At 57.6% G+C, this 20122-nt stretch overlaps 1 protein-coding gene across 3 annotated transcripts in view; it reads right to left on the reverse strand.

The window, feature by feature from the left end:
- Positions 1 to 3019: 3019 nt before the first annotated feature.
- KDM8 (lysine demethylase 8) overlaps positions 3020 to 20122 on the reverse strand; it is a 24074-nt gene continuing 6971 nt past the window's right edge. Inside the window, exons 2-9 of one of the 3 annotated variants that reach the window (XM_031020277.2) lie at positions 17497 to 17658; positions 15406 to 15918; positions 13362 to 13528; positions 12147 to 12279; positions 9814 to 9858; positions 4660 to 4809; positions 3756 to 3848; positions 3020 to 3668 (exon numbers count right to left, since the gene is read on the reverse strand). In XM_031020277.2, coding sequence (XP_030876137.1) covers positions 3504 to 3668; positions 3756 to 3848; positions 4660 to 4809; positions 9814 to 9858; positions 12147 to 12279; positions 13362 to 13528; positions 15406 to 15897 — 1245 coding nt within the window. In that variant the 5' untranslated portion in view covers positions 15898 to 15918; positions 17497 to 17658 and the 3' untranslated portion in view covers positions 3020 to 3503. The remainder of the gene's footprint in view (positions 3669 to 3755; positions 3849 to 4659; positions 4810 to 9813; positions 9859 to 12146; positions 12280 to 13361; positions 13529 to 15405; positions 15919 to 17496; positions 17659 to 20122) is intronic. The other 2 variants (XM_081819808.1, XM_006749149.3) reach the window with 2 other exon arrangements.

The following is a 20122-nucleotide window of genomic DNA, read 5'->3' on the forward strand; positions in this document are numbered from 1 at the left end:
GGCCTGCACAATTTCCCTCCTCGTTTCCCGCCACTGGCCTGCTCCCCGGCCGCTCTTCGGATCTTGTCACGGCTTCCAGCCCTCGGTCCCCATTTTCCCGCACATCCCTGCTCATCACACCTGCCACACTTCTGACTCCCATCTCCTTGTCTCTTCCACCCCGATATCAGTCAGCCCAATGTGGCTAAACAAGGAGGGACTTGGCCAGACGGGGTCCTTCAGGAGAGGCTTGACCTGGTGGGTCCTGTGATGTCACCAAGCATCCACATCGCTGCCTCTAATTTTCATTGAGCTGGCCTTGTGCTTACAGTCTCCCAGAAAATCTAGCCACTTTCTTCCTGCTAGCCATCCTTCCAGGCCTCACACGCCACTGCGCTGTGTTGGGAGGAAGAGGGCGCGTCTCATTAACTGGCTTGCCTGCCCCGGCAAACACGCTCGTGGTCCCAGCTCCACTCTGGATACTTACAGAGGCGGGGATGGGACAGGATAGTCCAGTTGGCATTGGCAAATCGGCGCTTGCCTCTGAGCCACAGAGTTCTCTCCCAAAGATAACGGGATGCTCTTATCAGGCAAACGGGGAATGAACTTGGCACCAAATGGGCAGGTGGCCTCCACCCGTGGTCTGTTCCACAAGCCCGGTGCACAGGGGGCATCTAGCATCTAGGACGTGATGGACAAATGGTGCCGGCTGGTGAGAGGCTCACCCTCCCAGCCTCAGGTGAGTCTCCTCATCACCCGGCATCCCAGTGATGATGCTCCCAACGGAGCCTCTGGGGGCCAGGCTGGGATCCCGGCACAGGAGGGATCTGGAGGCAAACAGCAGCCCCCCAATAGAGCCCCATGGGCACCCCCCGACTGTGTAGGGAGGTCTGGTGTCAAGCAGGCAATGGAAAGCATCCCCACCAGCTTAAGCAGAGAAGAGCTTTCTTGGAAGGGTACAAGGAAATCTGCAGAGATGACAGGAAGGCAGGAAAACCAGTGGAGAAAGGATGGACCCTGGAGCTTGGGGTTTGGGGGGGCCCGGGGGCTTCCCACAGCCCGAGGAGGGGCAGGGTTGTACCACGCAGGTCCAGGTGAGTCCTAGCTGTGACTCCAGAACCTCTGAGCCCCTGGCCCCTGGGGACACAGGCCCCCCGGCTCTCAGTCTCCCAGCGTTGATCCCAACTTGAACTTCCCGAGGACTCCCTGACAGCACACGACAAAACCTCATACACAGTTCTAAGATCATGTCTGGCACTCGAGGCTTTGGGGATTGGGCCGTTGCCCGCCTCTCTGCCCAGCCCGTCTCCCCCCTCTCTGCTCCCTGCTGACACTCCTGACTCGGTCACTCCGAGAGCTACGGATGGGACAGGTGACACAGCTGTTCCGCTTTCCGGGCTCACCCTGCTGGCCCTTCTCACAGCAGCTTGCAGACCCGGCTCCCCCTACAGGCGCAGTCCCAATCGTCCCCCCCGCCCCCCGCCCCTGGTGCTCTGGCTGCACGCGGTCCCTCCCTCTCCCCCGGTGCCTGAGCCTTCCTGCCCCAGGGCCGCTGCACCTGCTGCTGGGAGCGCCTCCTCAAACCTCATGGCCGGTTGCGGCCTCCTGGTCATTCCGGCTACTCAGATGTCATCTGTGCTAAGTCCCGTCCCCGGTCCGCCCTGTCGCGGTCCCTTCACAGGCCTCGCCACGATCCGCACCTTACTGCACTGTCCCTCCTGTCCGGATGCCGGGACAGGGCCGCATCCGGCTCGAGGCCTCACGTGCCTGCGTCGGACCAGCCCAGGGCCGGCCTCTGCAGCTCAGGCGGGTCGGGGACGGTGGCCCCGGGCTCGCCCCTCGTTGGCTCGGCGGACAGCCGGCGGGCGCTCGTCCTCCAGGTGGACCCGAGTCCGCGCTGCTCAGAGCTGAGGCCAGCCCTCCGGCCCCGCTGTTGCCGGCAGCCTTGGAGCTCGGCCCAGAGGGCACATAAAGATTTCGGCTTCTGCCCCATCCTGCCACCTGACAAGGGACAGCTGCTGCAGGCGGCCAGGCCCCTGCGTCCTGTTTTAATGCCCATGTCCTCTCGGCCGTTCGGAGCAGGAGCGGGGCCACCAGCTGGGAGAGACGGATCGTAGAGGCTACAGCCACCCTCGGCTGGGGGGCCTGAGGGAGATGCAGGCGGGCCCCCGAGTTACGGCCCACTTGTCCCCGACGGCCAGCGTGCCGGGCGCAGTGGCCTTCCCACTGCCCCGCTACCTGCAGTGGCGCGGATATCTGGGTAAGTTCTTCATCTGCCGGATTAGGCAAAGAACTATTAATAGCGCCAGATGGGGGACAAGCAGCCTCCGCAGAGAGCCCTCATTTCGCTCCCAAGTAGCTGGCCTTTGCCTCTGCCCTGCGTGGCCCCGCCGCGGCCCCGCCTCACTCCGCCTCAGCCCCCCTGCCTCCCCGCCGGCTCCATGCATATACTGATGGCCTCCCTGCCCCAAGCTCTGCGTGATCAAGCTCAAAGGCCCTGGCCCGCTTGCAGAGGAGGCGAGCGGCTAGGGTTCCAGCTGCCCACCGACGCTTCCCCACTCCTGCTCTCGCTTACCCAAGGGTCCGCGTGCTAGCCAGGCCCCGGCTGCTGAGGCTGCACCTCGTTGGTTCCCGGCCCGCCAGAGTCTTCCCTGGGGCCTTGGAGCCTGTGGGCCCTGGCACTGCGGGGACATGGAACTGGCGTGCAGGGCCACCTGCTCCCCTGGGCGGAAGGCTCTCTCTGCAAGGGGGGAATGAATGAGACCGAGGGGCAGGAGGGGGCTTCTGGGCACCGCTGAGGGTGGTTTCATGGTGCGGGGACTGGCTGCTGGGAGGGGGCACAGTTGAAAATGCAGCCTAGGAGATGGCCATGGCCACCCGTCAGGCTGTGCGTGCATAATGACAACAGAAACCTCCCCAGACTCCCCGCTGCCGGCAGGGCTGGGCTGAGCAAGCCGAGAGGGACCGTCGCCCGTGGCCAGCGCCTCCTCCAGAGTCTGCGGGTTGGGGCTGTCCTGTCAGGCCAGTCATGACAAACAAGTCGGGGGCAATCACAGTAATTATTAAGATCAGACAGCAGCTAATGCTCGTGGACCTGCCGGGGCTCTGTCCGCGCACTGCCTCTCAAACTCTCCGTGGTGGGTGCTCGAGCTGCCCTGTTTTCCCCATGGAGACACACACAGTGAGGTATCCATCCCACCTCTCCCACAGCAAGTAAGCCAAGGGGCCAGGTCTGAATCCAGGCAGCCGACCTCAGAGCCCACCCCTAACGCCGTGCACACTGCCAGTCCGTGTCCCCAGCACCTCAGGCCTCACGATGCCCGGGGTCTCCAGGCGGGGTGTCGGCCGGGGACGTCCTCCTGGGGTCTGGCCCACCTGCCTCTGCTGCACGTACCTGGCCCGGAGCGTGCGCCTTGCTGCACCCTCGCCCCGTGTCCGGCCAGCGCCCAGCCTGGTCTCCAGCAAAGGCTCCGGCACAGGCCGGGTGTGGAGCAGGGGACGCGTCTCGGACCCTTGGACCCTGGCTACGACCACCAGAAGCTGACGGAGAAGCTCAAGTCCAGAGCCCGCACGTAATGCCAGTACTGAACCGGGATAAACAGGATCTCTCCGGGAGACAGGACGCAGGACAGGAACGGGGCCTCAGCAAACTTGGGGAACTTCTCCAGGTCGGGATTCTCCACGTCAACCTGAAGAAAACCCGAGCGGTCACCTGCCTGGTCTCCAGGGATGGGTGGGAGAATCTGCAGCGTCACGCGGGGTCCCCGAGCACCCACCTGGCTCGTGTTATGAAGAAGGTGCGTCTCGTGTGCATATAAAGCCTCTGACTCCTGCGGGGAATACAGCCGGATGTACTTCCTGCCGAGCACCTGGGAAGACGGTGACTCGTCACTCAGCTGCTGCCCCCAGCGCCACGGCTGCCCCCCGCGGACCGCAGGTCCCTGAACCCACCAGCCTCCCACACCTCTCCGCGCCTTTCCACGTGCTGTTCCCTGCGCCCAGACTGCCCCATCCCTGCCATGCCCGTTCCAGGCCAGGCATAGGTTTAGCCTCCAAATATATTATGGATCAGTAACTAGAGAGGCTAGCCAAGTGGCTCAAGGTCACCAGGCTGAATAGTGACAGGGCTGGCATTCACACCAAGCAGTGGCTCCGGGGCCCAGCTCTCAGCCCCTCTAGTGCCTCTGCTGGAAGAACGTTCTCATCTGTTAAACCTCTGCCTGCAAAAAATAAGGTGGTTTCACAACAGGTGCCCCTCCCCTTGCAATAAGCACACCTGCTCCCTGTCTGGGTCAGGGTCTCAGGACACACCATCCAGTGGCCGGGAAGCCATGCCTCGTCTGGGGAGAGGTGCTGGCAGGGGGAAACCGGCCTGGTTCTGATGGAAGGGGGGTGGCGGGGGGAGGCAGAGGACACGCAGTGTGAGGGCACTCGCTCCGTCCCGAGACGGCCCTGCTCTGCCCGAGTGACGCGGCCACCATCCCGGGGGTTGCTGGTCCCGGAACCACACCTGGAACCAGCCTCCGCCGGAAGGAGGGCCCCAGAGGGGCCTGGTACCGTCTCTCTGATTTCATTTTTGTCCACACCCCTCTCTCTGGTGTTTAAACACGGGTAACGTGGCCAGGCTGCGCGGGGCCGGGCTGGGGAGGCACAAGGCCGACGCTCTGGAGCAACTCCCACCTGGACCAGAAAGTTCTGCTGAGGGTCCTGATGAAGGGGGGACACGGTTCCTTGGGGACCAAACCAGGCATTAATGGTGATCTCTTCCTCCTCCCCGTCGCCCAGGCAGCAGTAGTCCGGGATGCCGATGTCCTGCTTCAGCTCTGGGATCTGTGGGGTCAGAGCACAGGTGGGAAGGCCGAGCCCCGGCCGGGGACGCACCAGCCCCAAAGTCAATGGACCATCTCACAGGACGGCCAAACACACACTGCCTTTTTACAGTGTGATCTCTCCCGGAGAGATCCTGTTTATCCCGGTTCAGTAAACTACGTCTGCGTTTTACTGTGGGGGAATTGAAAAACCAATTGAAGAAATTAATATATAGGGACACCTGGGTGGCTCAGTCTGTTGAGCATCCGACTCTTGATTTCGCCTCAGGCTGTGATCTCATGAGATCGGGCCCCATGTTGGGCTCTGTGCTCAGCACAGAGTCTGCTTGTCCCTCTCCCTCTGCCCCTCCCACATGCAAGCTCTCTCTCTCAAGTAAATAAATACATAAAATTTTTAAAAAAAAGAAAGAAAAAATAAATATATAATCATTAGGAAAGAGTTACATATAATTTTATTTCCAGATTTGTTTCCCTGTCATGTGCATTTTATCTTCGTTTCCTTTTTGAAAACCTGATAGCACTGCTTTGCACTTAAAAATACACCAGCTCGCAATGTTCTGCAGAGTGCCACGTTTTTGAAAATCAAATCAAAGAAAAAAACAGAAAGAAAATGGGGTTGGGTATTTATCAAATCTCTGGAAAGGGAGATTCCCCAAAATGGACTAAGGAGAAAGCAGTCACCGTGCATACATTTTAAATACGTTCATGAATCCAAAGGCCAATAAAGGGAGAAACTTTTGCACTGTGGTACCCAAGGGTTAAACATAATAAGGATCCCGGTACATAAGCTACATGAATAATCAAAGGGCAAAAACCAGACACTATGTAGAAATGAGTTCCATACAAGGGAGGTGCTGTTGGCTCCCCGCCCCGGCTGCCGTCCCTGACCCGCCGACAAGAGGTGCTTTCAGACAGCAAGCATGGTGTCCCCTCTGGAGTTCGCTTCTAGCCCTGCGTCCTCCCTGCTCCCTGGCTGGGCCTTCAGAGGGCCCCGCTGGGGCTGCACCCCGCAGAAGGGCCCCAGCACCCCTGCTCAGGGCTGGTGAGGGGTCCGGACACCCCGGGGAGGGGGCCGCGGGCCCGCTCCCCTGGATGTATCCCTCGCCGGGCCTTCTGAAGGCCCATCAGATGCCGGTTCTCTCCCACGGAGGCCAGGCCTCCATGGCCCCCGCAGCCCCAAGCCTCGAAGACTGCCTGCTACCGGGGCAGGTGGCTCGGCGGCTCGGGGAAATTCCACAGAAACCGACGCCTGGTCCCTAATGGGTGGCGGTGGGGGGAACCCCTCGGCTACTTTCCTCAGGTATCTTGAGAGGGACGTCTCCCTGCTCTGAAGGGGCAGCTGCAGGCAGGCTTTCGCCATCTTTCAGTCATAGCTGCTCCAAGTTCAGGGTGCTGGCCAAGAAGCCACTGATGGATCCTTGGGAATGGCTGGAATGTTCTCCCTGCAGGGACCTCAGGCTGTTCTGTCTCAAACAGCCTGTGCAGAAGTAGAGAAATGCGGCTGTGTCCACTGCTCCGAGCTAACGTACAAGTTCCCAGTCTGGGGTCCCCTGTCCTGTCGGCCCGTGGGGTGGCCGGTAGGGTGGGGGGTGGCAGGAGATGCCAAAGGCCTCTGGGAGCCTCCTGCTTCTCCATCACCACGAGGCTCGGTCACACACAGCTGCTTCCTGCTGGGACGCTCGGAAGCTGATTGGTCCCTGATGACATCATCAGGGTTTCTGGACTGTGACTGGTTGGTCAAATGGTGAGAGCCACTGGCTACTGGCCACGGATTCACAGACCACCCCCCCCAAGAGAAGGAATGCTCCCATCATGTGACCGATAATTAAAGGGAGGCCTAGTGTGGTGGCCACAATCTCCCACAACATGGGGCCCCTGGGAGAAAAGTCAGTAAGAGGTTTTTGGGCAAGAGGTTTCAGGTGGGAGCCACTGAGCTTCGTGGAAGCAGAGAAGGCCCCACAAAGCAGTGCGGGGGCCTGCCAGGTGGCACTCTGGGCAGCAGAGGTGAAAACACACCTCTGGGGACCCGAGAGAAAGATCCAGGTGGCCCTCCAAAAGGCAAAATGTCTTCAAGGTCTTGGTTCGTCTTAAAAACAATTGGGCACTTTGCCTTCTGCTTCTCAAACTGCTTCCTCTTGTTCTAGTAAAATCGAAAATGGCTGCCCTAGGACAGGGAGGCGAGTTTACCTGTGGCTTCACAGGGCCCACGGGAGGTGTGACCAAGTTCAGGGGACAGGCTGGTCACTTGGGATGGCACAGTAGGGGCCTGCTCGCTAGACTCCCCCTTTCCTTCGGAGAGGGCAGGAGGCAGGATCTAAAGTCCTAATTCGGGAGGCCTGGGAAAGAGAGTGCAGCCCACCCAGCCCCCACCCACTCCGGCCCCTTTAATTTTGGGTGCGCAGGCTCCTGGGGGCTGGGACAGCCCCAACTGGACCTGGGTCCCCTGTCAGGACGGGCAGTGAGAGTAGCCCTAGCCCAGGGGCAGACCCGGCAGACCTTGGCTGTGGTTCGGGCCCTGACTGACCCAGATCTCCCCCTTCGGGGCATAACTCCCCATCCCCGCCCAGGCCAGGTGCTGCCCTGCCCGGGCATTCCTGCTGGGCCCCACCACAGTGTCTGTAGTCTGGCCGAGACACCAGCGAAGTCCCTCCTGGATCCCTCGGCTCCACTGACCGGGCGCTCGGGTCTCAAGTCTAGAGTTTTCCTTGACTGCTCCCTTTCCCTCGGCCTCGCCCAGCCACCTGTGTGCAGGTGCTAGCAGCTGGCACCAGGCTGGAAGCTGTCCGCTTCCCCGGGCATCAGCTCCCCCTGGACTACGGCAGCAGCCTCCTGGGGGTCTCCCCGCTGCCCCACCCGCCCACCTTCCATTCCCCTCCAGGACTGGGCCTCGGCCATCTGAGAAGGCCCCCAACCCTCCCACGCGGCCCCAGGCATGGGAAAGACCATCCTTCCTCTTCCAGCCCCACCTGCTTCTTCCCCGCCCCCCCCAACCCCAGGCACTCGGCTCCAGCCCCGCTCAAGGGGCAAGTCCGCTCCTGCTGCCCCCCCTTGCTGGCATGCCCCCCTCTTGTCTCCTTTTAGACAAAAGAAGAAAGTTAAGGATTGGCATCAAATACGGCTCTTACACTAGACAACTAGCTTAGACCCAGAACGTATACAGAGGACTCCTAACACTCAAAAGACAAACGACCCAATAAAAAAAGTGGGCAAAACATCCGCCCCATGGCTGGAGGCTGCTCATCTTCGAGGTCGCCACTGAAGTCTCACCTCCTGTAGACGCCTTCCCTGCCCCTGGGCTCCCCAGAGCCACCGCCACAAGGCTGCCTCTGTTCTTCTCTTGGGGGCGCTCGTCACCAGCTGATGTACTTGGATTTCAGGTCCACTGGGACGGGAGGGGCGGCTCTTCCTTACCCTGTCCCCCCCCAGGGCCAGACCCAGAGCAGGGTGCAGAGGGGCTCACGAGGAAGCCCAGGCCCGGGGCAGCATTCCGGCCCCCCGCTCCCAGAACAGAGTGAAGTGAGTGGGGGGACAGGGCAGGGGGTGGACAGAAGGAAACTGTTCAGTGACCTCCCTGGGATAAGCTGTCAGGTTGTTTCAGCCTAACCAGATGGCTCTGAAAACTCGGAAGGCAATCGGGTTCCACTTCACTTTGTTCCCTTGTTGTGTCTACATTTAAAAATAAAGTCTATTTTTTCTCATGATGATGAGCATACGGGCTCATTCTAGATGCTTTGCAAATTGCAGAGAAGAACAGGAAAAACCGCACACCATGTGACCACGCACAAGCGCTGTTCATCTTCTGGGGCACCTCCTGTTCTCACCAGAGCGGAGCTCCCTCTGTCCACGGCGCATCCTCGCTTTCTCACTTCCCCGCAGCCAGGCAGCCCCCGGGGTCCCACCAGCGCGTCGTGACCCCCTCCTCACCGTGTGCTCGGGGCGCCGGGTAACAGGTGCACGGGACACGCGCTGCCGGGGTGGGGGCTGGGAGCCATCCTGCATTTCTGTCAGCTCCTGGGGCGCTGGTGGGGCCACCCTGTCATGCTCCCTTCTTAGGGCTGACCGGTGACAGTGACGGAGAAAGCCGGAGCAGGACTTCTGCCCTGCCCCCACCCCAGTCTCTCCTGATGGATCTCCCCGGAATACCTCCTCTTACTGGGATCCTCCTGCTCAGAAACCTCCCAGGGCTCCCTGCTGCCTTGCAGATAAATCCGAGTTCTTGGTCTGACCTTCAAGGCTCGCCCAGTTGGGGCCCAGCCTCCCTCTTTGCCTTCTCGCTCTGCTCTTCTGAACACATCTCCCAGGCAGGTGGATGCACCCAGCACAGGGGGCCCGCTCCAGAGTGCACCCCTGAGCCTCAGTGCATGAGGTGCCTCTCCCTGCAATGTCCTCCTGCCTCCGGCCTGGCTGGACCCCGCTCCTCCTCTCAGCCTCAGCCTGAGACCCCCTCCGCCTTCAGCCTTCAAGCAGTCTGTCCTGAGGGTCTTCAGTCTGGCCAACCAGGGCTGGGGACCCAGAGGAACTGAACCCGGCCCCTGCCAGGAGCACACAGGCCCAGCTGGGGGGAGACGGCCTCGTGAGCTGACAGCTGAGATGGGCTAAGGACGGTGCTGGGAACCCCCCTGGAAAACCCCCCTGGAAAACCCACGGTCAAGGACAGCAGGGACCTGCTCTTTCCGGGTTGGGTCAGAGCCTGCTGCCCTCACTCGGCTCCCCAGGACCCATTCCTCTACGTCCGACCACAACTGCTTCCACTTCGCTGGGGCCACCTCCTTCCGATGCCGTGGCCTCCTCACCCCCCCACCCCAGGCTTGGGGCCCTGAGGTCGGCACGCCCAGTCTCCCGCTCGCCACCTGCTGCCCGCTGGTGAGGGGGACACGGGCGCCACCCCTGTGGGTGGCCCAAGAGGCTGCTAGAGCCTTTCCAGCCCTCTGCGGCTCAGAGCCCAGGAAGGGAGGTGGGAGAAGGTGGCAGGGTCAAGGACAGAGGAGCGTGGTCTCAGACTTACCTGGTCAAAGAGCTGGTGCTGCGCGAGGTACCCGACGTCCCTCGACTGATCCGCGGAAGGAAAACCGGAAGCGACACAGAAAAAGCCTGGTTAGCCGTAAGGAGCACCCTCCAGGCGCTGTTCCGCTCGCTCTTGGCACCGGGTGCGCCCCAGCCACGGGCAGCCAGCTGGCAAGTGCGTCCCGTCCCCCTTGGGCCCCTCTGTGCCCCAGGGGCGAACATCGGCGATGCTCTCCCTCTTGCGGGCAGCGCTGGGCCCCAGGGAGACTCAGGATCTGGGGCCGCCTCTGTAGGGATGCCCCAGGCTCAGTTTCCCCCCATGAAAATGAAGAGGCTGTACACCCATGAGGATTTCTTTTATAAATAAAAATGGAATGGTATCATATGTATTACTTGGAAATCTTTGTTTCATTTAATGACAAACCTCATGAGTATCTCCTCAGGTGAGTACGTACAGATCTGCCTCATTTTTTTTTTTGACGGATACATGTTTTATAGGCAGGACACCCCATGAATTCAATCACCCCCTGCTGGTGGACAGTCAGGTTATTTAGCCAGTGTTTCCATAAACAGCCTAATATTCTGGTCCTTATATTTATGTCCTTCCAAAAACAGAACAACTGAGTCAAGGAGTGTGTGCATTTTAAATTCTAGTAGCTTCTGCCAGCTTATTTTCCCAAAATTAACCATGTACTGACTTCCCAGCACAACTGTGAGCACCCATTTCCTGCATCCCGGCTGCACTCCCCAGAGATGATCATCTTGTGAACATCTCTGCCATCAGACGGATGGAAAGATCAGTGCCTTACAAACTGGGCTCCACAAGGCTCCAGGCCTTCTTGGGAGGTGGCGCAGGCTCTGGAAGGGCCGCTGGGGGTGGAGCACACGGGAGGCTGGCCGCCAGTCCCCGCACCATAGCCAGAGCCCCGCCGGCCTGGGTCTCCCAGGCTCTGCTGATGAACTCATTGACCGTCACGAGCGTCTGCGACCAGTCCTCGTCTGTGTACCTGGAACCGACTTCCACCGGGACAGTTTGGCAGCTGGCAATATCTTGGATATACTCCAAACTATTATGTTGAAGGAGATGGAGGCTTCTCTCTAGAATCCCTCAAGACTTTCTCTGCTTCCAGCCCTCTCCCTAACTCCCTTCTCTTCCTGATGACTCGAAAAGTCACAACAAGCCAGACCTGGGGTTCTGTGGCGGGCAGGGCCGGATCTGTGTGATCTCTGCTGTCACGGGGATTCTGGCCCAAAGATGCTAACTCAGGTTAGCCGGGCGCTGACCATGCTGTGCTCAGAGCTTTCTGTGGTTTACTCTTCTGTGTTTCAAACTATCAGCCAGCATGGTCACCCCCCAGGCCCTTGGACTGCAGCAGACCCAGATGAAACCGAATCAGAACTTTCCAGGGGCTGGGCCTGGGGCTGCCCTGGGTGTGAGTTGCTAGGAAGTGTGTGGAACAATCGCAGACCACGGATTTGAAATTCCCCGACCTCCCTCGGGAAGGGCTCTGCTCTCCGGGCCAGGAAGACGGCCGGGACTGCCGAGGCTGGGTGGATGTCCCCTCCCCGTAAGGGTCCATGCGCCACGTGCGGGCTTCCCTTCTGAGCCCAGAGGAACTGTTCGGGCCTCAGGAAGGGGAAGCCACCCCCGGCCCTTACTGTGAATAATCTGACACGAGAATACAGCACTGCTGCTTTTGGAAACCATCTGGCGGTTCCTCAAAACGGTCAAACATTTTGTGACCCGGCGATTCGGCATCTCGTATATACCCGAGAAGAACGAAAACATACGTCCACACAGAGAAACTTGGACGGGAACGTTCCCAGTGGCGCTTTTCACACCAGCCAGTGTAGACCACCTGACCGGCCATCAGCTGACAATAAACAAAATGCGGGGTGTCCACACCCCGGGATATTACCCAGCCACAGCAGGGAACCCCGAGAGTGCGGTGCCGATAGCAGCTGGACACAGAAGGCCACAGACTGTCCAATTCTGTTTCTACGCCAAGTCCAGAATTGGGAAATCCATGGAAATATAGAGCAGATTAGGGGTTGTCTATAGCAGAAGAGGAAGTGACTGCTCATGGCTACGGCATTTCTTGGGGAGTGATGAGAATGTTCTGGAATTAGATAGTGGGGATGGGTGCAAAATCTTACAAAGACACTAAAAAAAAAAAAAAAGACCTGAAATGAGTCAGCGTTCCGCATACCCTGCAGCTGGCCTTCCTCACTCTGGCCCCCCTACCAGCCCCTCCAAATCCTCGTCCTGCAGCTCCCAGATGTCCCGTGAGCTCCCACCGTAAACGCTGCGGGGGAGGAAGCACAATGACGTACCTCACTCCTGACGTATCTGCTGATGAACTCATTGACCGTCATGAGCGTCTGCGACCAGTCCTCGTCCGTGTACCTGGAACCGACTTCCACCGGGACAGTTCGGCAGCCGGCAATGTCTTGGATATACTCCAAACTAGAAGACAGATACGTATGGTCACCACTGTCGCTTTGGCTAAGACCTGCCGGGCACTCAGCCACACTGGCCTCTGGTCTCCACACAGCCCCACAGGGAGAGACTGCTGTTACCCCCCCTTCACTGGCGGGGGGCACTCGGGCACCGACACGTGGGGTGATGAGCCCACTGACACCATTGCAGAGAGATCTGGGGAGGCTGGTTCGCCAAGCTTCTTGCTGGGTGGTTCTATCGCCCTGCTGGCCGAAAGCCTCCCAGTTCTTTCTCCGCTCACCTTGTCTCTGAGCTCAGAGACCTCCGAGCAAACAGCAGACGGCACGGCGGGGGCGCTGGCTTCTGAGCTCGGGCAGCCTGGCCCTGCCCATGACCGGCCGGGGACCTCTGCCCACTGGTAAGCTAGGGTGATGACGATACCTGGCCCACGGGATGGGAATGGGGAGGACAGAGAGAGAAAACACAGCACGAGCCGATCGTGGCGGCTGGTCCATAGTAAGACCCGTAATGAATGTTTGCGGGACGATGGCCCCAGCGGCCGGTACTCTTCACGGCCTTGGTGGGAACCACTCCGTCCACGACCCACGGGAGACAGGGGAGCCGATCCATCATCCTCAGAGACCCCTGCTCCTTTCCACAGCTTCGGCATGCCGGCCACCGCCCAGTGGCCCGACCTGCTGTCACCACCATGAATCGGAGCAGATGGGAGGAGGGAACAAGCCCAGGAGCCCTGCCTGCAGGGGAGGGGGCCGTGTCTCGGGTTCGTTCTTCTGCTCTTAGGCCTCAGGGCCCCTGGGAAGGTCCAGGGGACACCTCAGATTGTGCAAAATGGCTTTAACAGACTTCACGCCGCACGAGGCGAGCACTCACTAGAACCGGCTTAGAGCAGTGAGCTGTGGAAGTACGGACCTTTCCATCTCTGCCACGAACTTGGCGCACTGCGCCTGTAATCCCCGGTTAACCCCGAGCGATCCACGCAGGGACGGTCGGGATGTGCATGTGAGGCTGCATTTCCTTGGGACGAAGGGAGACGGAATCGGGGAGTCCCCGGGTGGGGGTGGGGGGCTGGATCGGGCAGAGCCACCCACCTCCACTTCGTCATGCACGGCCACTGGTCCGCCACGCCTTCCAGGATCACAGGCCTCCCGGGAACCAGAAACTGCTTCCTGAAATGCTGGAGGGACGGACAGCGAAGCCGGGGGACCGGTCTCTCCAACGCCACATCCGGAACCGAAACAGGGTCGTCCCTCGCTTTCTGTTTAAAAATCAAAGCGCCGAGAAGTGACCATCTGAGGCGCTGGGCTGGGCGTCTGTGTCCCCGCAGGCTAGCTTACTCCGTTACTGATGACAGCGCCATACATGTTAGCACTGTCCCTGCATCCCCCTCCTCCTCTTCATTCTGGCGACACCCAGACCTTTTTCTTTACCAGTTCAAGGGTCTGTTCGATTATAAAAGGAACGTACAGACGGAAACTCCGCAAGAGAGGAAAAGTCACCACCCCAAACGCCATCTGGTGTCAAAGGACCCTGTCCCGTGACCACGTGTTCCTGGCCCAGCTTCTGACGCCCAGCAGGGACGTGAGGGATGGGCAGCCCAGCTAAAGCAGGTCACAGCCCCGGCGAGGTCGTGGGTGCCCCTGCGCCAGGACTTCCCTCAACCACCTGTCAACCAAGTGACCTGAGCCAGTCACTCCCTCGGGCCTCAGTTTGCTCACCTGTCACGTTACTGGGAGAGACCTCCCAAGTAGAGCGCCCAGGATCACCGGTGGGTGGGGGTCCGCTCCCTCTGTCCCCGCGGGCCGGGTGCAAGGCCTCCCACTTGCCTGTTCTTGGCCTGTATACCCTCTGCTTTGGTTGTCACACCTGCCCTCATCGGAGGCCTCCCTGACCACCCTGTGTGAGCGAAGCTGCCTTCCCCCCTCTTCACGGCCTTGGCGGGAACCACTCTGTCCACGACCCACGGGAGACAGGGGAGCCTCACTGCGCGAGAGAAGACGTTCTTCTACAGCCTCCTAGAACCCAGGCTCCAGGAGAACAGGCCCTTCTGTATCGTACCCTCAGCGCCTGGCACATCTGGACCACCGCCTGGGCTCCAGAGAGCCGCCGAGCAAACCCCCCTTATAGGCACGGGAATGGGGACATGGAGGGGCCCAGGCCCTTGGCCGACTCCGGCAGGCCGACTCCAGAGTGTGAGCTCTCCCCCCTCAGCTACACACACTGCCCGACGCCGCCCACGCCGGGAGCATCACCTGGGGTGCGGGGCCACCTCCACGTTCCCTTGGCGCAGACCTGGCGTGGGAAAGAGAAGTGCAACCCCTGGGTCGAAGGGCACAGGCATGTCTGCCCTGCCCCGTGAAGGGTCAACCCACACGCCATGCCCGTGGCCCCCTGGCGTCCTCGGCGGCACCGGGTATCACAGGAAACCTCCTCTGAGGATTTCACGGCCAACAATGGCTGCTTCCCCGTTCCTGCCTTTTTTCTTTTTAAACCACAGGTGAGATGCAATATTTTCCCACGTGCTCGTGTCACAGACCTATTTCCTCCCAGCGACCAGACACACCCAGAGGTGTCGCAGCTGAGGGCTGCACGCCAGCGCTGGGGCCTGACTCCCTGTCTGCCACCGCCCTCAGCTCTGCGCAGTGTGCTTCGCACCCCCAAGTACCAGGAACCCCCCAGGCCAGGACCTCAAGGGCGGGACCGACCAGCCACGGGACCAGGAGGCCGCTGGAGGTAGCAGCTCGCCCCAACTCCACAGCACCGGGGGCGAGGCAGCCCGGAAAGTGGGTGACGCTTCAGCCAGCTGACCAAGAACAGGCCGGAAGGAGCGGGCCACAGCTGCCCACGGCTCTGGCCCACACGAGCCCTTCGAGCTGCCGCTCTCGGCGCCACAGAGCCTCCACCCTCCCTCTCTCCTGAAAGGGCACTGCTTTTGCCGAAAGTGTGTGTGTGTGGGGGGGAACTGAGAAAACAGACCGGGCCGTTCCATTTCTAAATCCGCCGAGATGCTATTTTCCGCCAGAGGTCAGCACGCCGTGAGGCCTCACCCCTGGGGACAGCTGACTCCTCCCTTCTAGAAAAAACTGAGCTGTGGCGGCATGTGAGGTGTGGCAGGCGACAATCCCACCTAGATACCTTCATGCTGGGTTGCTCCTGGGCCGGGCCTGGGCCGGGCCTCTTTCCCGAGGGGAGGTGCGCCTGGAGGACGGCGGCGACTTTAATGAGGATGTCCCCATGGATGGCCGCCCCCATCAGCAGGCCCATGTCACAGGCCTTCAGGGCTGCGGCCACTGCGGGGCCATCCCCAGGCTCCTCGAACAGACACACGGCCTTCAGGAGGCAGCCGAAGGCGTAGACACGGCGCCAGTCCTTGTGGACGTCTTGCCACGGGCCCGTGTTGAGTTTCTCCCAGGAGTAGTCCAGGATGGCCTCGCTGGCCTGCAGACACTCCCTCCGGCAGCCCCCGCAGAACAGCTCAGCGGCCTCCCACAGGAGCCGCACCACGCTGCGCTCTACCTTCTCCCCGAGCTCCGGCACCAGCTCCTCCTTCGTGTGGGGCAGGAGCACCCGGAGGGTCTCCCGGAGGGCGCCGGCTCCTGCCAGGGGCTCTCGGTGGTCTTCGGCCATCGGGCCCTCTGCCAGCCTAGCCTGATAAAGGTGGTGGGGGAAGAAAGAACAGTTAGAGCAAAACACCATGTTGCACACCTAAATACGCACATTTGTAGATTTTCATAAAATCAAACTGGGGCCAGGGGGAGCTAGATCTGTGATGACATCCAGTGGCCAAAATGTCAACCACTGAGAGTTTAAAAAATATATATTAAAACTCAACCTATGGAACGGGAGAAGATATTTGCAAATGACATGTCCAAAAAGGGTTAGGATCCAAAATCTATAAAGAACTGACACAACTCAACACTCAAAAAACAAATAACCCAATTCAAAAATGGGCAGAAGACATGAACAGTCATTTCTCTAAAAGAAGACATCCAAATGGCCAGCAGACACATGAAAAGATGCTCAATATCCCTCATCATCAGGGAAATGCAAATCGAAACTACAATGAGATTTTACCTCAACCTGTCAGAATGGTTAAGATCAACAACACAAGAAACAACAAGTGTGGGCGAGGATGAGGAGAAAGGGGAACCCTCGTCCATTCCCATGGTGGTGGGAATGCAAACTTGTACAGCCACCCTGGAAAAAGAGTATGGAGGTTCCTCAAAAAATTACAAACAGAACTACCCTACAACCTAGTAATCATACTCCTGGGTATCTACCCCCCAAAATACAAAAACACTAATTCAAAGGAATACATGCATCCCTATGTTTATTGCAGCATTATTTACAACAGGTGAACTATGGAAGCAGCCCACGTGTCCATCGATTGATGAATGGATAAAGATGTGATGTGATGTGTGTGTGTGTGTGTTTGTGTGGCGGGGGAGACAGAATATTACTCAACCATAAAAAAATGAAATCTTGCCATTTGCAATGATGTGGATGGAGCTAGAGAGTATAATGCTAAGTGAAATAAGTCAGAGAAAGACAATTATCATATGATCTCACTCATGTGATATTTAAGAAACAAAGCAAACAAAGGAAGAGAGAGAGAGAGAAACCAAGGAGCAGACTTTTAACTAAAAAGAACAAACTGATGGTTACCAGAGGGGAGTGGAGGGAGGGATGGGTGAAATATGTGATGGGGATTAAGGAGTGCACCTATCATGATGAAAAAAATAAAATAATTAAAAAATTAAAAAGTGATAAAATATAAAAGTAAAAACTATATAAAGTTATTTTCCAAAGACAGAGAGACCACACAGACTTCCTCCCTTCCAGGTTCCCAGAGTTTCTCACATGTGTCCTTTCTGACGGCATCTCATGGGTCATGATTCTACAGTGACCTTCTTCGGCTGGGCATAAACTCTGCGGGTGAGGCCCTCGTCTGTCTGGGGTCACTGTACTTTGGGGGCCTGGCACAGGACCAGGCTCACCATGGGCACCGGATAAATGTTTGCTCAGAGAGGAACATGTACTGTCCTTGTCTGGAATGCCTCTGACACCCTGCCTCTCTGGCAAACTCCTATCCAACCTTTAAGGCCCACCCTCAATGATCCTCTATGGGAAGGCTGCCAGGACCCTCAGACAGCATTTTGTGTTGGAATAGCTCTTGACTTTCTTTAACCAGCTCTTGTCCCAAACATACTCCGAGTACCGGCCTACATGTCTGTCTCTCTGATGCTAGCTGGGGAGCTTCTCCAGGGCAAGAACAGGTCTCATTTCTCTACATTTCCCTAGAGTCTGGCTCACATCAGGCACTCAATGAAGGCTCCTGAAGGAATGAGATCTTAGCTTTGCAGGAAGAAACCTGGAAATACATAAAACCTACAGAGAAAGGACAAACATCATAGTTGGTGCTTTTGGTGACATTATATATGGATGGAAGGCCGGTCCTAATGCAGAGGTACTAATACGTGAATAGATTCTAGCGGGTTCGTAATTGCCCGCAATCGATTACTCACCCATGCTGCTCTGCGCTAGGTGTACTAACAGCTGTTATATCCCCTATCTCATTGGATGCCAAGAAATAGGGACCTTTGTGCTTTTTGCAGACTGCTCTAGGGCTCAGCAGACTCCTTCTGTAGAGGGCCAGACAGTCCACATTTCGGGCCTGGCAGGCGGGACAGTCACCGCTGTGACTGTTCTGCCAATGCAGCGTGTCCGGTATGTAAACAAATGGGCATGGCCACGTTCCAATAAAACTTTATTGACAAAAACACACCCTTGCTTCAAGCTCCCCAAAATCCAGTTCATCTTCTTCCTGGGCACACAGACTACATTTCCAGGTTTTCCTTGCAGTGAGATGTGACCATGCCACCAAGTGGTAGCTAAAGTGAATGTGTGACAGAGCCACTTCCAGGTCTGGCCCGCGCTCACCTCCTAGAGGATTTTTCACGCTTTCCCTACCCACTGGCTGGAAGTGAAGGGACTCTGAGGCCCTAAGGGATGACAGAGCCACAGAAGCCACCCAACCAGGCATATATACCCATGCTGGAATGCCTCATGAGCCAAAAATAACTTGTATTGTGATTAACTGGACTGGAGACGGCTCTTTGTTGTCTCCCACTGGCTGTTTCCGGACCAGACTGTTCTTGCTAGGGCCCCACAGTGATCGTCCCTGATTCCTAGATCACAGAGCCACTTTTCTTCTTGTTCTTTTCCAAGTGCAGCTTTCTAGCTTTCCATTCGTTCTGTGGCCCCACCAGCCCTCCAAGAAACGTCTTCTTCCTTATGTCAACCAGGGTTGGCTTCTTTGGTTAACATTCGGAGAACCCTACTTGGCACACAGAAGTCACGGTCACCCAACATCCCCCGGTGGATGGTGAAGGCAAGAATGAAGACTTGCCTGTGATGAAGCTGCATCAGATGCCTCACTCCCGATGAGGGGGAAAAAGCCCCAGTTCCTCAATGGTCCCTGCCTCCTGTTACTAACACCCTTATCCAACTCCCTCCTCCTGAGCATGGGCAGGACCTATCATTGAGTGAGTAGACAGAATAATGGCCTTTGCAAATGCCATTAGGAATAAGGACCTTGGGGCGCCTGGGTGGCTCAGTCGTTAAGCGTCTGCCTTCGGCTCAGGTCATGATCCCAGGGTCCTGGGATTGAGTCCCGCATCGGGCTCCCTGCTCAGCGGGAAGCCTGCTTCTCCCTCTCCCACTCCCCGGGCTTGTGTCCCTGCTCTCGCTCTCTCTCTCTCTGTCAAATAAATAAATAAAATCTTAAAAAAAAAAAAAAGGAATAAGGACCTTGAGATGGGAAGACCATCCTGGATCATCTGGGTGGGCCCAACTTAGTTCAGGAGTCCTTGAAGGAATCTTTCCTGGGTAAGTCAGCGTCAGAGGGAGAGGTGATTGCAGAAGGGTCAGAGAGATGCAGTGTTGCTGGCTTTGAAGATGAGTGGGGGGGAGGTCACAAATCAAGGGATGTGGAAGCCTCTAGAAGCTGGACAGGCAAAGAAATGGATTTTCCTCCGGAGCTTCCAAAAAGGAATGCTGCCCTGTCGAGACCTTGATTTTAGCCCTGTCAGTCCCATGTTGAACTTCTAACCTAGAGAACTGTAAGCCACCAAGTCTGCAGTAATTTGTCATAGCAGCAATAGAAAACCATTATGACTTGCTTCAACCAACAGGTGTGCAAGTTTGATACATGTGGTTTTTTCCTTTTTTTCCTTTTGGCCTAAGATGGCAAAGGTGATGGGATGCCCCTTGATCAGGATACAGGAGATTGTAACTTCTGCGGCTAGCAGACTCTCCCAACTGCCTTCCTGGCTTGCGTGCACTGATGAAGCAAGTGGCCATGTTGGAGAGGTCCACATGGCAAACAGATGATGGGGCTTAGAGCCAACAGCAAGCTAGGAACTGAGGCCCTCGGTCCAACAGCCTCCAGGAACTGAATTGTTCCAACAACCACAGGGGTTAGATCCTTGTCTAGTTGAGACTTTGGATAAGAACTTCGTCCTGCCTGACACCATAATCAGAGCCTTGTGAGATCCTGATGCACAGGACCCGTCTTTTTTTTTTTTTTTAATGTTATGTTACTCACCATACATTACATCATTAGTTTTTGATGTAGTGTTCCATGATTCATTGTTTGCGTGTAACACCCAGTACTCCATTCAGTACGTGCCCTCTTTAATACCCCATTACCAGGCTAACCCATCCTCCCACCCCCCTCCCCTCTAGAACCCCCAGTTTGTTTTTCAGAGTCCATCTTCTCTCATGGTTCATCCCCCCCTCCGATTTCCCCCCCTTCATTCTTCCCCTCCTGCTATCTTCTTCTTCTTCTTCT

The sequence above is a fragment of the Leptonychotes weddellii genome, chromosome 5, assembly GCF_054177405.1.
Source record: "Leptonychotes weddellii isolate Sample4059 chromosome 5, ASM5417740v2, whole genome shotgun sequence".
In the NCBI taxonomy this organism is placed as follows: Eukaryota; Metazoa; Chordata; class Mammalia; order Carnivora; family Phocidae; genus Leptonychotes; species Leptonychotes weddellii.